The sequence below is a fragment of the Bos mutus genome, chromosome 16 (assembly GCF_027580195.1).
Source record: "Bos mutus isolate GX-2022 chromosome 16, NWIPB_WYAK_1.1, whole genome shotgun sequence".
Lineage (NCBI taxonomy): Eukaryota > Metazoa > Chordata > Mammalia > Artiodactyla > Bovidae > Bos > Bos mutus.
In genome coordinates this window covers 1,533,173-1,548,789 of record NC_091632.1, presented here as the reverse complement: position 1 = coordinate 1,548,789, position 15,617 = coordinate 1,533,173, and the positions used below count along the sequence as shown (strand labels likewise).

General features: G+C 54.4%; 1 protein-coding gene across 10 annotated transcripts in view; it reads left to right on the top strand.

The window, feature by feature from the left end:
- Window positions 1-15,617, top strand: part of PLEKHA6 (pleckstrin homology domain containing A6) — a 138,971-nt gene that overhangs the window by 4,750 nt on the left and 118,604 nt on the right. For 8 of the 10 annotated variants that reach the window (XM_070384532.1, XM_070384531.1, XM_070384541.1 and 5 more), the window contains exons 2-3: window positions 2,501-2,577; window positions 5,791-5,848. In XM_070384532.1, the coding sequence (XP_070240633.1) occupies window positions 2,501-2,577; window positions 5,791-5,848 (135 nt within the window). Of the gene's footprint in view, window positions 1-2,500; window positions 2,578-5,790; window positions 5,849-6,256; window positions 6,280-12,936; window positions 12,960-15,617 lie in introns of those variants that run through there. The other 2 variants (XM_070384539.1, XM_070384545.1) reach the window with 2 other exon arrangements.

Below are 15,617 nucleotides of genomic sequence, written 5' to 3'. Positions count from 1 at the left end.
GACCTTTGTTGACAAAGTAATCTCTCTGCTTTTTATTATGCTGTCTAGGTTGGTCATAACCTTCCTTCCAAGGAGTAAGCATCTTTTCATTTCATGGCTGCAATCACCATCTGCAGTGATTTTGAAGCCCAGAAAAATAAAGTCTGTCACTGTTTCCACTGTATCCCCATCTATTTGCCATGAAGTGATGGGACCAGATGCCATGATCTTAGTTTTCTGAATGTTGAGCTTTAAGCCAACTTTTTCACTTTCCTCTTTCACTTTCATCAAGAGGCTCTTTAGTTCCTCTTCACTTTCTGCCATAAGGGTGGTATCATCTGCATATCTAAGGTTATTGATATTTCTCCCGGCAATCTTGATTCCAGCTTGTGCTTCCTCCAGCCCAGCGTTTCTCATGATGTACTCTGCATGTAAGTTACATAAGCAGGGTGACGATATACAGCCTTGATGTGCTCCTTATAAGACAAGAGGAGATACGTATAAGTGTTGGGGGGAGGTTGCTTCTGCTTTGTGGTTTCTATTTCTGTTGAGTTGAGGGATGAGATTATCCACTGAGAGTGAGGGAGAGGGATGGGAGGAAGGCGGGCCTGGGACTTGCCAGCATCCTGGGACCTGAGGTTGGTGGGAAAGCCTTGGAAACACTCAGCAAGGGTCAGCGGATTGGGGTCCCTGAAGAAGATTCTAGCTGGTGGGTTTGCAATGAGCGCGGTCCTTCTGGTTCCACAGTTTCCCCACTAGCCCAGGGGCAGGGTGGGAACAACCTGTGGCTGCACTGTTCAGGGAGCTGACAGGGTGGGGGAGGATGTGGGAGAGGATGTGGGGAGTGCTGGGTGTGCCCCCTCCGTGACCCTGCGACTGTCTGAGGGGTAGAGACACATGTGGTCCGGGGAGCGAGGGCCGGAGGTCTCGCAGGCCGCAGGGGAGGGGAAGGGCTGAGTGTCCCTGGCTCTGCTCCCTCGCCCCCTGTCGCAGGACCACAGCCCAGGCCACAGGCCCTCTGCCATGATGCGCATGGCTCCAGGTCCCGTGACTTGGTTTCCTAGGCACCTGGGAATGCTCTTCCTGCAGCTGGTGTTAAAGAAACTCAGAGGAAATGCAGTGGAGTTGAGGGAGAGGAAGCAGGAGTCCACGCGAAGACCTGGACACGAGTGTTCCAAGTAGCTTTATTTGTAATGGCCCGACCTGGAAACACCCTCGGTGTTCATCAGCGGGGAGGGGGGACACACCTGCGTGTCCTGCAGTGGGAGGAGCTACTGACCCGAACCAGCACGTGGGAGAGAGACAAGAAGGAGAGAAGGCAGACAGAGAGGGCTTGTCTGTGTGATTCCACATGTGTGACACCCTGGGAACTCTAGAAAGCGCCAGTGAATCTATGGTAACAGGAAATGTACCAGTGGCTGCTGGGGACGGGGGGGACAGTGAGAACCAGTGGGTAGAAGATGGGAATTACAAAGGGGCACAGAGAGGATATGGGGGCTCACATCTTGATTTCGGGGTAGTTTCACAAGTGTGTACACATCTGTCAAAACATTACACTGTACACTTTATGTGCAGTTTATTGTATCTTACTCTAGTAGAAATTTAGTGGCACTTCCTTAGTGCATTCCATTATACTATATAATTATATTATATATTAAGGTATTAATTACTGAGTGGATCCTGTTCTGGGCTCTGAGACCCCTAGTCTAAAGCCTGGGAGATAGGGTGGTCCGGGGGTCCTGCCCTGCGCATACCTCGGGCTCAGGAAGTATCAGTGTCCTTGGTTGGCAGGGAGCTGAGAAAGGTGGGTGGACCCCCCTGCCGTGGCATCTGGAGACCAGAGGATCTACACGGGGAGCTACCTTGCTGGGAGTGAGGTGCTCGAAAGAGCTTGGGTAACAAGGGGGCACGTCTGGGCCTGGGTCCTGGCTTCATCACCTACTGATTCTGACTTTGGGGGACTTACTTAGCCTCGCGGAACCGCAGGTGTGTAATCTGCAGAGCTCCTGCTGTGAGGGAGCGTTGTGGATGGTGGTGCGCAGCCCGGCAGACACTTGAGGACTGCCGACCCTCGCAGCCTCCTCTTCTCTTGTCCGTTGCGAAGCTGCAGTGAAGAGCCTTCTGTGTGCGTCTCGTGCGGCTTCACTGGTCACCTCGAATGTCACCTCCTTCATGATGCCACCATGCTGCTGCCCTTCCCTAACCCCGTGCAGGGAGTGCTCCCCCCTCTGACTTGTAGTGCTCTCTCTGTGTGGCTCCTATCACCTCATATTCCAGATATCTTTTTACACGTCTGTCTCCCAGGTGGGTTATACAAAAGCAGTGCATCCTCTGAGGTCAGGGATCTGGGATTCTTCATCTCTGCACCCTGAGTCTGCTCAGTAAATGTTCTGCGTGTGTGCGTGAGCAAAGGCAGCCTGGTGTCTGGGGTTGGACAGTCAGTACTGATGTGACGGTGGTGATGGGTGTCCTGCGCAGGGAAGCCTCTGTGACCTCTGACATGTTCGCTTTGGTCTTCTAGTGATGAGGAGAAGTCAACCTGCTGGGTGCATCCTGGAACAGCATTGCCCATCCAGAGCGGACACTCCTCCTGTCCAGGTAAGGAGCTCGTCCCTCCCTGCCTTTGCAAGCCGTGAGGCGGGGATGCCCTGTGGTGGCTGTGGGAACCCGCTACCCTGACTTTGCTTCTGGAATTTTCCTTTGTCTTCGTATGGACTCAGCTAAGCATTGACCCACCACTGGGCAGATGAGGGCAGGAGGCTTGATGCTCACCTTGAGGTCTTTTCGAGCTTCCAGTCCTGTGCTCAGTGACTGGGACTGACCTCTGAGGATGAAGAGTTTGCTTATCCCTCTTATCCCTCTGCCCAGTTGGAAAACCCCCTCCACCCTGAGAGCGCCCTCCCAGGCTAGCAGGAAAGATGGGCCCCATCCGAGCCAAAATGGTTTCATTCTAAATTGAAGAGGTGGAGACACCAAGAATCATAAGGCCTGGGGTGTTTCAAGTGAACAGCCCACCACCTTCTTCAGGATGCTGCCGTGGACCATAGGGGAGGGGCGGGATCGACAATGTTGGACCCCCTCACCCCATCCCCGCCCCTCGCTGGCCTCCCAGCCCTTCACCCAGCCACACAGATGGCCTCCCAGCCCTTCACCCAGCCACACAGAGTCCTGGTCATTCTTGGGGCACAGGAGCACTGCCAGATGTGCGGGTCAGGTGCTGACTTGCCCAGAGCCTGCTTTCTTTTCATTTCGGAACTGGACTTATTTTGGTCCTAGAGCCAAAAAGGACTTCAGGGATCATGGAGTCTGACTCCTTCATTTTAAAGCAGAGAGAAAGGGCCTGGCTCAAGGCCACTTAGCTAATAAGCAAAGAAGCATCGGAGTCAAATGCGCAAGTTCTAGAGACAGAGAGACCTGAGCTCAAATCTTGGCTTGAGTTTTTACTAGTGTGGCTTTGAGCAAGTGGTTAGTTCTTCTGGGACTTAGCTTCTTTGTAACATGGGGATAGGATTATGAACCTCAAAACGTTGTAGCACCGATTATGCAAGAGAGTCACCATCAACAGAGGTGACTTTTATGGTTTTTGTCGTCATTGTACTTTCAACTTGAAGCAAAGCCTCATGACCCCAAGGCTGCGGCTGTCTTCCTCTGGGTTGGTGGTGCCACCTTCCACGTTTTGACTGTTTTCAGCTGGAGTCTGTCCATCTTACCGTGGCCCTAGGTAAGGCCAGAGGATGAATACAAGCCTGTGAGCCAATCCTGTCGTTTTTGGCTGCAGCCAACTGGTTGTCCAAGGTTGGGAAAGGGTTAAGATGCCCCTGAAGCTTGCTGGAAGGGCAGCTGCCTTAGTGGGCACTCCGCCTGGACAGGAATATAAGCACTCTTGGTGTTGCCTGGGCAGAGAGGGCAGTGTGCAGGGAAGTTGCTGGAAAAGGCAGGGGACATAATCCACGCTGGCCTCTTTCCCGGGCACATCACAGTGGCAGGATTATTTATGATTCTGACCCAATGGGGATCCTTCTACACGGGGAGGCTGCCAACCCACGCCCTTCTGAATGGGAGCATCCTCGCACAGGGACAGAGGGGAACAAGTAGCATTTATGGGGCAACACAGAGGAAAGAATGTGAGCTTTGCACGTAGGCGACCAGACTCCTGTCCTGGCCCAGACACTTCCTGTGTGACCTCTGGCAAGTCGATTGAGCTCTCTGGGCCTCAGTTTCCTCATCTGTACAAATGCTTGGGCTGATGCCTGTTGTGTAATGTTGCTGTGCAGACTGAATATGCTCGCAGGGGTAAACCGTGTGCCTTAGAGGAGAGAGGCTCTCACTAAGCAGTGGCCGGTGGTGTGATTTCTGTGGACCATGTCCTGAGAGGGAGGTGGGCTGCCCCGCTGCACTGAAGCATCGGCATCTCCATCAGCAGCAGCTATGGAAATGCAGAGCCTTGATACCCGGCAGTGAGTGAAGAGAACAGTGAGTAGCTGAGGCCAGCACTCTGTCCAGCCCAGGCCCCACTGTCCAGCAGCTTGTGTCTGAGGGCAGCTGGGAACAGGGCAGGAGAGGTGCAGACCAGCACTGAGTAGCCATAGTTTATAAAACCTCTTACACAGGCAGGTTGAGAAAATCTGTGCCCGTTTCCTAATGTGTCAGCCACAGGGCTCTTGCAGCGGTGCCCTGCCTGCCTCCACCTCATGCTGGATTCCCTCGGACTCCCGGAAAGCTTGTCCTCCTCTGCCGCAGTTGGAGGCGGCCTGTTTGAGAGGCAGGACTCGGCCAGGGTGACTGTTTTGGGGGGGGCGGCAGAGCCAGAGGCTCCCGGAGCGCCCTGTGGAGAAGGAGACGCGGAGTCTCTGGAGCTGTGCAGCAGGGGCTGCGCCTGCCTGGAGGACTGCCTAGATGCCTCAGAGCCAAGATCAGCTTCCTTGGCTACTCAGTCCTCTTTCATTTTGCAAGTCAGTGATTCTCCATTCTAAGCATTTTCATGGATAAATTGTTTTCAGAGGTGCTGTTAAAATTAAAAAAAAAAAAAGCCTCATTTTTTTCTGGGACTGATTTCCCAGGTCTGTGATGTCTTATTCAGAAGCAGAGCTAATGACAGTGGCCTGGGATCTGAAGACTTGTGCGTGCGTACTAAGTCGCTTCTGTTGTGTCCAGCTCCTTGCCACCACATAGACTGTAGCCTGCCACCCGCCAGGCTCCTCTGTCCATGGGACTTCCCAGGCAAGAATACTGGAGTGGGTTGCCATTTCTCCTCCAGGGGATCTTCCCGACCCAGGGATTGAACCTGCATCTCTTGCATCAGCAGGCGGGTTCTTTACCACTAGCACCATCTGGGAAAGCCCTTGGAGACTTGAGTCGTGGTCTTATCTTAAGTGCTAATTATCCATGAGATCTAGGGCCAGTGACTCGCCGTGGCTCCAGCTTCTGCTCCTGTGATATAAGCAGGGATGATCCTGAGGACCTTCTAGGGCGGTCATCTGTGCATTCACTGCTACATCCCTGGGGGCTGGCACAGGGCCTGGCCAGAACAGATGCTCAGTAACTGTTTGTTGAATGAATGAGCGAAGGCTGCAAAGGAGTGATCTGTTTTGTTGCTTCACTGCTCTCTGATGGGGGGGCATCTCCTCCACTGCTACCTCTCTTACTGTTTGCTGGAGCACAGACTGATAAGGACAGAAAAGGGTGAGATTGTTGGTTTGACCACTGCTGGCGTATCTGTGAATTGCCCTGCTTCTCCGAGTCTCCATCCCTCCTGAGTGCAGATTGGGCTTGCGGAAGAGAGGGTGATTTTGTGATTTTGCTTCCTCACAGGTTTGCCCAAGGGCTGGGAGATGGATTCTACCCAGGAAGGAGCTGTGTATTTCATCAAGTGAGTAAGATGGAGTTTCTTTCCAGTCTTGGGGTTCTACTTTTGTCCTTGTGCCTGATACCTCCTTGGGCGGAGAGACAGTTAAAGGGTCTTCCTGGAGGCCTTGCTGGGGTCTGTGAATGGCCAGGAGGTGTCACGGGTTCCAAGTTAAAGATAAAGCCCAGGGCGTGTGTGTGTGAAGCTTTGCAGATAAAGCCCAGGGTGTGTGCATGTGCATGTGTGTGTGTGTGTGTGCCCAGGAGAGCTCGTGTCAATCACAGGAAGTTCTCTGGGGTGGCGGGGTGGGGCTGGGTGATGAATGGAACGCTGGGCTGGGCTGTGTGGGTGGGAGGGACACGGCCCAACAGCGCAGAGGAGAGAAGCTCTTCTAGACACTTGGATCAAAGGGTTAGAGGAAGGAGCATGGTTGTCAGGAGAGGCGGGAAGCAGAGGTGAGTGGGAGGGAAGGGGTGAGCTGGGTGCGTGCACAGCCTGCTTCACGCCCGCCCTCCTGGGGGGGCCTCTGTCATCCTGGGGGTGGCAGGCATGTGTCTGGTACTCTGTGTCCCCTCAGGGGTGGTCAGGGCCCTCTGTCGGATGGGTGGCTCGTGTTCTTGGGCGCAGCAGGCAGCCCTGGGGGCCGGGGTGCCCGCGTCTGCCCCGCTGGACGCCTCCCCCTCTGCCCTGACCTGGGTCCCTCCGCTTCCCCGCTGGCCTGTCTCCGGTTTTGCTCTCAGGGTGAAGCGGGTGGGCTCCAGCCGGCGGGGCTGGGCGGTGGCTGCAAACAGCTGGGGCTCAGGCACCAGCAGAGGGAGCCGCTGCCCAGCCTGCAAGGAGAGCGTTTTTCTCATCTCCTTTCCTCTCTCCCTACTTTCTCACCTTCCTTGTCTGTGCTGTGAGAGGTCCTCTTTCCATCTCCTGCTTCCAGACCAGCCAGCACTTGCATCGGTTTGCCTGTTAACCGTATTCTTACCTAATTGATCGGTCATGTCTGACTCCTTGTGGTCCCCTAGACTGTGGCCCTCCAGGCTCGTCTGTCCATGAGACGACGGGCAAGAATATCGGAGTGGGTAGCCATTCTCAAACAAAAGCAGTAGGAAAAAAATGGACAACTGATCTGTTTTGGAAATTGTTCTGATATGACATGGCTCTCATAGCCTGAGCTTTTCCTGAAATTGAACTCCTTGCTTCAGTTAAGACTTGCTCCTTTTTTTTCTCCTTAATGGCAGCACCTTAGCATTCCCTTATGCATACCTGGTTCTTGAGGTCATTTACGAAACACTGTCACATGTATTAAAAAAATGTTTTTGACTGCATGTCATGCGGGCTATTAGTTCCCTGACCAGGAATGGAACTCATGCCCCCTGCAGTGAATGTGCAAAGTGGTAACCCCTGGACGGCCAGGGAAGCCTGGCACTTTTGCATGTATTACCTTGTCGGCCTTTGAAAGCGCTCCCCCTTCCTGTGGTCCCGGCCGGCCCCTCCCCGCCCTCAGCTTCCGCAGCTGGGCAGCTGCACTGATTCTCGTTTTCCCTCCATCAGGCCAAACTGATTTCTGCCTCAGGACCCTGGCACTTGCTGTTCACTCTGGCTGGGCACGCTTTCCTCCTATTTTTGCACATCTGGCTTCTACTCAACATTTCTTAGCAGGGCTTTCCTGACGACCTTGTCTGAAGCTCCCTCCTGCTCCTGCTTAGCCCCGCCGCACTTTCTTTACCCACACGACCGGAAGGGTTTTGTTTACATGTTTGTTTTCCTGTTTTCTTGTTGGTGTCCCCCACTGCCGTGTCAGCCCTGAGAGCAGATTCTGGCTGTTTTGTGTTCCACTCTGTCCTGGATCCTTTCTGGCACTTGATAGGAACCCAATATTTGGTGAAAGGAATGAACGGATGAATGAAAAATGTCAGGAGATAGAGGCATAACTAACTCCTGCTTTGGCTGCCAGCGCAGAGCCTCTCCTGAGCGCCTCCTTCAGCGTGTTCTGTCCTGAGCTCGTTGCCTTCCCACCACCAGCCTGTTTCATCTTTGTCGGAAGTGCCAGCAGCGCAGAACCCTTGGGCCCCTCCTCCAGAGGTCCTGTCAGTTTTCCTTTTAAATATCCCTCAGCACCACCACTTCTCATCATCGCTGTGGCCACCACCCAAGTCTGTGAACACAGACACTGAACACCACAGTTCAGTTCTTCGGCGCTCAGCTTTCTTCACAGTCCAACTCTCACATCCATACATGACCACTGGAAAAACCATAGCCTTGACCAGATAGACCTTTGTTGGCAAAGTAATGTCTCTGCTTTTTAATATGTTATCTAGGTTGGTCATAACTTTCCTTCCAAGGAGTAAGCGTCTTTTAATTTCATGGCTGCAGTCACCATCTGCAGTGATTTTGCAGCCCCAAAAATAAAGTCTGACACTGTTTCCACTGTTTCCCCATCTATTTCCCATGAAGTGATGAGACCAGATGGCATGATCTTCGTTTTCTGAATGTTGAGCTTTAAGCCAACTTTTTCACTCTCCTCTTTTACTTTCATCAAGAGGCTCTTTAGTTCCTCTTCACTTTTGGCCATAAGGGTGGTGTCATCTGCATATCTGAGGTTATTGATATTTCTCCTGGCAATCTTGATTCCAGCTTGTGCTTCTTCCAACCCAGCGTTTCTCATGATGTACTCTGCATATAAGTTAAATAAGCAGGGTGACAATATACAGCCTTGACGTACTCCTTTTCCTATTTGGAACCAGTCTGTTGTTCCATGTCCAGTTCTAACTGTTGCTTCCTGACCTGCATGTAGGTTTCTCAAGAGGCAGGTCAGGTGGTCTGGTATTCCCATCTCTTTCAGAATTTTCCACAGTTTATTGTGATCCACACAGTCAAAGGCTTTGGCATAGTCAATAAAGCAGAAATAGATGTTTTTCTGGAACACTCTTGCTTTTTCAATGATTCAGCGGATGTTGGCAATTTGATCTCTGGTTCCTCTGCCTTTCCAAGAGGTAATAATAAAAGTCAGATATACACATAACTTTGGAATCTGGGCTTCATTTTTTCTTCTTCTTTTAGTGTGGTTGAGTCAAATTTCAATGAGCAAATACTGATATTTGGCCAGCATCAGATAAATCTGATAATTGTGTCCAATAGATCCTTTCCTACATGGTGCTTGGGAGATCATTCTTTTGTATTACACAACTGATGGCATTGCTGAAGTGTGTGTGCAGTTTTAAAGTGTCATTGAACAGAAAGGGTGTGCAGGGAGAAGAGAAAAAGCACAGGGTTAAAATGTGGGTAAAACCCATTGCCAGCCTGTACGCATGTACACATAAATCCACTGGAGGGCGCCAAAGCACACGTGACCGGCCCACTGAGGCCTTGAAAGGGCTGGCTCCCTGCAGAGGGTGGGTCCTCTCGGAGCTGACAGGGGCGTCCTGACCCTCCTCTGCCACCCCTCAACCACTGTGGGCCTGGTGGACTCCTCTGATGCTTGGAGATCTGGCCGGGTAACACTCATCCCTGATTTTCTCTGTCCCCTGACTCCTTCCTGCTAAGGCACTCATCTGTGGAGCTTGTTAGTTCAGTCTCCAAGAGTGTGTCTCTCTTCGGTTGGCAAAGAGGGCAGTAGGACCAGGGGTCCTTTCTGCGGAGACACGCCCCCGTTACCCTTGCTCCCAGCCTGGGCCCTGCTGCCCCTCCCCCACTGGGACGCTGCCCTGTGGCCGTGCCAGCCTGCACGGGCACCTCCACCCCTCAGGGAGCCCCACCCAGCTGCTGTCACCTCCTTGTTCTGGCCTGGATACTTCCTCCAAGACGGGGCCAGGATGGGCTCTCTGCACCTGTGCCTCTGGTTCTGTCAGGGTGGGCTCAGCGCTGTGCCAGGGGCTGTAGGGGGTGGGGGGGCAGGCACACAGGAGCCCAGGGCTGGCTCACAGGAATCATCAGTAGAGAGCCCAACCTGGGGGACCCCAGAGGAGGTGGTGTCCCAGGAAGTACAATGGAGCCTCACAGGGCAAAGGAGAGAAGTCCCAGGGCAGTGAATCTGCAAGTTCATCACCTGACTAGCTCTGCCCTCCAAAAGGCAAGTAACACCCTGGAACAGTAAAGCATGAGACAGATGAGGAGAAGCGAGGCGTGGTGTGGGGCCCGGAACAGACAAGCCCCATTTGCAGATGAGGGAAACAGGCTCAGCAGCCAGGTCACTCCTTCAGAGTCCCTTAGCTGGTAGGGAACAGAGCCGGGGCTCAATCTCAGGTCCTGAAAGAGAGTTTATCACCCAGGCTCCGTTATCCACTCCCCGCTTATTACCTTCTGGCAGGAGACACCCATCCAGGCGTGGCTGGGTAAGGAAGGGGCAGACACATTTGAGGGCCAGTGGATCGCCCTCAGTTTAGTGGTCCCCGGTACTGTGGTGGGGGCGGTACTGACCCTCCAAAGGCCAGGAGGGTGCGAGTGTTCAGACTGTGAATCCGTGACTGAGTTTTGGACGTTTGTTTTTAAGCGCTGGGGGCCGTGGATTCCAAAGCGGGGCACAGATGGAGTCACAGAGGCGCGCTCTTTGGGACACCCTCCCACTCCCTCCCAACCTAGGCCTTTCAGATGGGTCTTGTTCCCCCTCTGCTGCGTTAACAGAGAGGGAATTCGGATTCGGCGCAGGTGGACTATTTCCCCGGCTCTGCCTCACCGGTCCTTGTTGGACCTTGGAGACGCCTCGCCCCTTGTGCCCCGAAGCGCAGGCGGTGTTCCCGCAGCCGCCCTCGCATGCCTCTCCAGCCCGCAGCCCCACAGATCCCCGGGAGCACCGAGGCTCTAGCTCAGGCCGCTCAGAGGACTTGGCTGCTGCCCTCGCCCTCCGTCTGCCAGAGAGAAAACTCTCAGCAGGCCCGTCTGCCTCCTGCCCGTTCCAGGTGTCTGAGGAGTTCGTGGAATGGAGGCTGGGGTCCTTGTCCCCTTTCCCACTCTGTCTGTCCCTTCCAGATGCTGTAGTCTCTGGTTCCGGCCTTACTTTGCTCCACTGGCTCCTCGAGGCCTGAGACCCCCCAGAGCCCCGCATCTCGGGCTGCCTGGGCCGGGTTCTCCCCAAGCCTGTCCTGGGCAGTCTCCCCAAGCCTGTCCTGGGCAGTCTCGCCAAGTCCTGCAGAGCAGGGACAGGTGGGCTGGACCGAGCCGGTGCTGCCTGCACGGGGCCTGTGTCCAGCATTTCTCTGTCCCTCCGCCGAGTGGCTCCCCGACGGCCAGTGAACTCAGCGTTTCAGCCTTTGGGGGGGTGAAGGGTGACCTCAGGACCCCCTTCTCCACCACAGCTGCAGGCAGGTACATGCTATTCAAACCCGGGGTCCCTGGCTCCAGCCTGGTCTGCTCTGGGGTGGGAAGGATGGCCTTTCCAGTGGCCTCCTCTGGGGTGTGGGAGTGGGCTGTGGATCAGTTGCCTCCTCTGGGATGTGGGAGTGGGCTGTGGATCAGGCCCCCTTAACACTCCCCTGCTGCTGCTCCTCCTGGACTCTGGGAGGAAGTCTGTGCGTTTGCACTTTTCATAGTAGGTTCTTTTTAACGATAAAGGCTTCAGTTGCAAAAGTGATGCTTATACTCATATTACATTAAAAGAGACCCATGGAGAAGGGAAATCGTTGTATTTAAGTGAAGAGAGGCTTAAATTTTAAAAATTAAGGTGATTCAAATAAACATTTGGAGGAGATGTAATAATCGTGTGGGTGGATGCTTGCAGCTGCCCTCTGTCTGTGCCACGCTCAGTCGCTTCAGTCGCACCTGACTCTTTGCAACCCTGTGGACTATGGGCCGCCAGGCTCCTCTGTCCATGGGATTCTCCAGGCACGAATACTGGGGTGGGCTGCCATTTCCTCCTCCAGGGGATCTTCCTGACCCAGGGGTTGAACCTGTGTCTCTTACATCTCTTGCACTGGCAGGTGGGCTCTTTACCCCTAGTGTCCCCTGGGAAGTGCCCTTTTCTAGCCCTTGCTTATTGCAATATTTCTTTACTCAGAAGTGACCCCAGGAACTCATCTGGGGTCTCCGACTTCTGGGTCTCAGAGGCAGATGGGACTAGGATCTGGTAAGCCTACCTGGAAGTTCAGGTGGGAATACTCCATTTTCTTTCCATCTTCCTGATCATGGCTAGGAAACTCAGTGTCTATCCTGCACTCGGTTATTGTCACAGAGAATCTTTTCCTAGCATCCACAGAAAGGCGAAGAGAAGGAAACTGAGGGGGTAGGGAGAGAGAGAGAACTCTGAATGGTATCGGCTTTTCTACAGAAGAAACAGGGCTGAAATCCTATTGACTGAAGCCTTCCTTTCTGCCTCTGACCCTCAATAATGCAAAACACAGGTACCCCCAGCTCAGCTAGCATCCTTGCCCAAGGTCACTGGAGACCAGTTGGACTGGGGGACCTAGAAGGTCCTGGCATCTTGTAATGAACTCCAGTCTGCTCCGAACATGATTTCTTTAAATTCACTGGGTGGACTCCGGGGAAGGGAAGGCACTAGGGCTCTGACCACAGCCTCTCTACACCCAGAGGCATGCCGGGCTCTCGGGTGGACAGCCATGGAGACGCAGGCAACCACAGGCAGGCCCGGGGAGGCCCTAGATGCCAGACCCTGGCCAGCTCTGGCTCCCTGCACTCTGGTGGGAGGACTGCAGAATGCAGCTTACATGGATGGCGGCCCAGTTGCCCTTTGGGGGGCAGCCTCGGCCCTGCGGTGGATGGCCAGGAAGCCTGTGCTGAGGAGCTCTGTTCTCACCCAGACTAGCAGCACGGGTGCTTAACAGCTCGTCACTGGGGTGGATGGAGTTAAACCTTTCCAGGGACTATTTACTCCTGATCCTAAGTGACAGCTTGGGGAGGGAGCATCACGTGGCCCTGAAATCCCCTGGGAGCCGATGGAGCATGCCCAGCTGCTTCTGCCTGGGAAAGATGCTGGATCCTGCAGTCCCCGCAGCAGCATCCTCTCCCCACGCCAGGGACCTGTCAGCCGGAGAGATGACTGATTAGACCAGACCAGACCCGAGCCCTGCACCTCGGAAGGGGGCCCCGGGGGCGGGGAGGAGGACCCCAGCTGGCCTGAGCTGGGGGGAGGGCTGCCTGGGGGCTCGGAGAGGTATAGCTTTTCGGCGTGGGGCTTGCACCTCAGCAGCCGGTGAGTCTTTTGACGCATCATGTGGGCTGGCGGGGAGCGGGGAGCTTGGGCTCTGGTCGGGGCTGGCAGCCGCCTGCCCACCGTGTGAGTCTGGGCTGCTGGCAATGCGGTGCCACTGCCTTCCCTGTCCCTCATTCTTGGCAGCGATGCTTCAGGATCGTGGATGCTGAGAATGCTAATTTTATCCCTGTCTGTGCCCCCACCGCCACCTCCAAAACCCCCGGTGAAGGCTCATGTTGTCTGAATTTATTACATTTGAACCAGATCGCCTGTGTGAGGCCAGCCTTGGGGCTGCCAGCTTCCTGGGGTCCAGCCGGGGCCCCAGTCTGGCTCGAGCAGAGAGGCCAGCCCCACCCTGCCTCTAATCTTGCCAGAGGAGTGGGTTGAAGACCAGCAGGAAGGAGAGGTGGGGTTTGGGGGCTCAGGCTCAGGTCAGCCCCAGGGACCCACCTCCCTCAGCGTGGGGGGGTCGGGTATATATTTTATGGGTTAGAGGTTGGGGCTTACAGCCGCTGAGCTCTTTAATTCCTTGGGGGCATCTGACCTCTGGGTTCTCAGATTCAGTGGGGAGCCCCTGAGAGAGCTGGAGCCTGCTGCGTGGGCATCGGGGGATGGGTTTATCATGGAGAGGGCCAGGCTGCAGCCCCCAGAGTCTTGGGTATATTGTGTGGGGTTCTGAGCACAGGTTGGCGAAATGGCAGAGTAGGGTGATGAGCGGGGGGCCAGGGGAGAGTTGGACGGGAAAGGAGGAGAGGCTCTGGGAGATTCTCCTTCTTTAACGCAGGCACAGGGGAAGGAGTGGGGGCTGCAGCCTGGACCCTTGGAAGGCCAGAGGCGGGACAGCCAGGAGGGAGCCAGCCCCGGGGCGCAGGGCCGGGTCAGTGCTGAGCTGGGGGAAGGTGGTGGGAGCAGGACGGGCACAGAGTCAGAGAGGGTCCCTGCCTTCAGAGCCTGGCTGTTCCTCCTGGGTCCCTGTAGGGCCTTTGCCCTCGGTCTGGCTCCCCTGAGGGTTTCCTGCAGGTAGGGCCGCGAGCCCTGGTGGAACAGCTCTGCCTGAGCCTGCTGTCCAGACAGCCTTGGGTGCATGGCAGGCACCTGTCTAGGACTCTCCCAGATCTGGATTCCAGACCCCCCCTGGGGGGCCCGGGAGCTGGGGGCTCCCGTGGGCTCCCACCAGGAAGGCCCGCCCCTCTACCCACTGGCTCTGCCTCCCTGGCAGAGCAGACTGTGGTGGGGGACTGGAGCCATCGCCAGGTGGGGCGGCTGGGGGGCGAGCCTGGCACTGCCCCGGGGCTTGCCTGGCAGAAAACAAGGGCTCCCTGTGTCCTCAGCAGGGCGCAGAGTACTGGGCTGCAGATATGAATTATTAAGAGTCCTTGGGTTTCCAATCAGAGGCGAGGTGCTAAACGTGTTAGCGGCTGTGTAATTAATCCTGGGGGCGCTGCACAGGCTCGAGACAATGGGGGCCTTTTTTGCCCCTGGTTCATCTTCTTTTCCTTCTTCACAGGAAGGTGATGGTGCAGGACACATTACACAGATAATTACTTTTAACGTGTCTGCCTGGATTATTCAGTTGGGTTCTTCCTGCATGGTGTAAATGACTTAATTACCGAGGAAGTCAGTGAGCAGGCAGCCCCGAGAACGGGCTGACACCTCGCCTGATGGCCTGAGCCCGGGTCCTGCCTCTTCCTTCCGGGCCTGCCGTGGGTCCCCTGAGGCTGCCACACTGAGCCTGGACCCCCAGGGGGGCCTCAGGAGGGGGAGGCTTGCAGTGGGGGGAGAGGTCGCTGAGAGGCACCTCAGCTGCGGCAGAGAGTCCTGCTTGGGGAGGAGGCGGCATGGACATCAGCCCGTCAGTGAGATGACTGGGAGGCCAGTCTCCAACAGTTTAAAAAAAAAACCCACGTGTTTAGAGAGGAAAGAGCACATTTGGGAAACATTCAGAATAAATGGTGAGCAGAGAGGAAGCACGTTGAGGGCAGGCTGAGTGGGACCCTCTTCTTGGCAGTCACAGTCCAGGTGGGCTCCTGCTCAGCACCCACGGCTCCAGACGCCTTCCAAACGCAGACGAACCCTCTGCAGCCTCCTTGAGGGGCGCATCTGGGTCCTACCCTCGCCTGGATAGTCCCAGTGACCGGGGCTCATTGACTCTCCAGGCAGCCTGCTCCACGGTCAGAACATTCTTCTGTCCTGAATCAAAACGTGCCCACTTCTCAGTTCCACCCTTTGGTTTTGATTCTTCGAAGCAGCACAGAACAAATCAGCTCTCTTTCCAAGAGTGATAAAGATGGTTTTCTTCATATTAAAATAGTGCATAATAGCCTTTGCACATGATGTAGTTTATGTAATCGTATTTGTGTTGGACACTTAGGTGGTTACCCTTATTTTCTTTTTACAACTAACACAGCATGATCATTTTTTTGCGTAGGGATTTTTCTGTATTTTGGATTATTTTCTTAGGATGAATGCTAAGACATAGAATTAATGTGATAGAGGCTATACGTTAAGAAAAAATTACTATTCTGTGAGTATAAAACTAATACATAGTCATTAAGAATGTAGGGTAACCCATAAAGAAAACATTAAAATTAAGTGTAATTCTCTCAGAGATTTAATATATAATTTGAATATTTTGGCATATATATATTTTGTGAACAG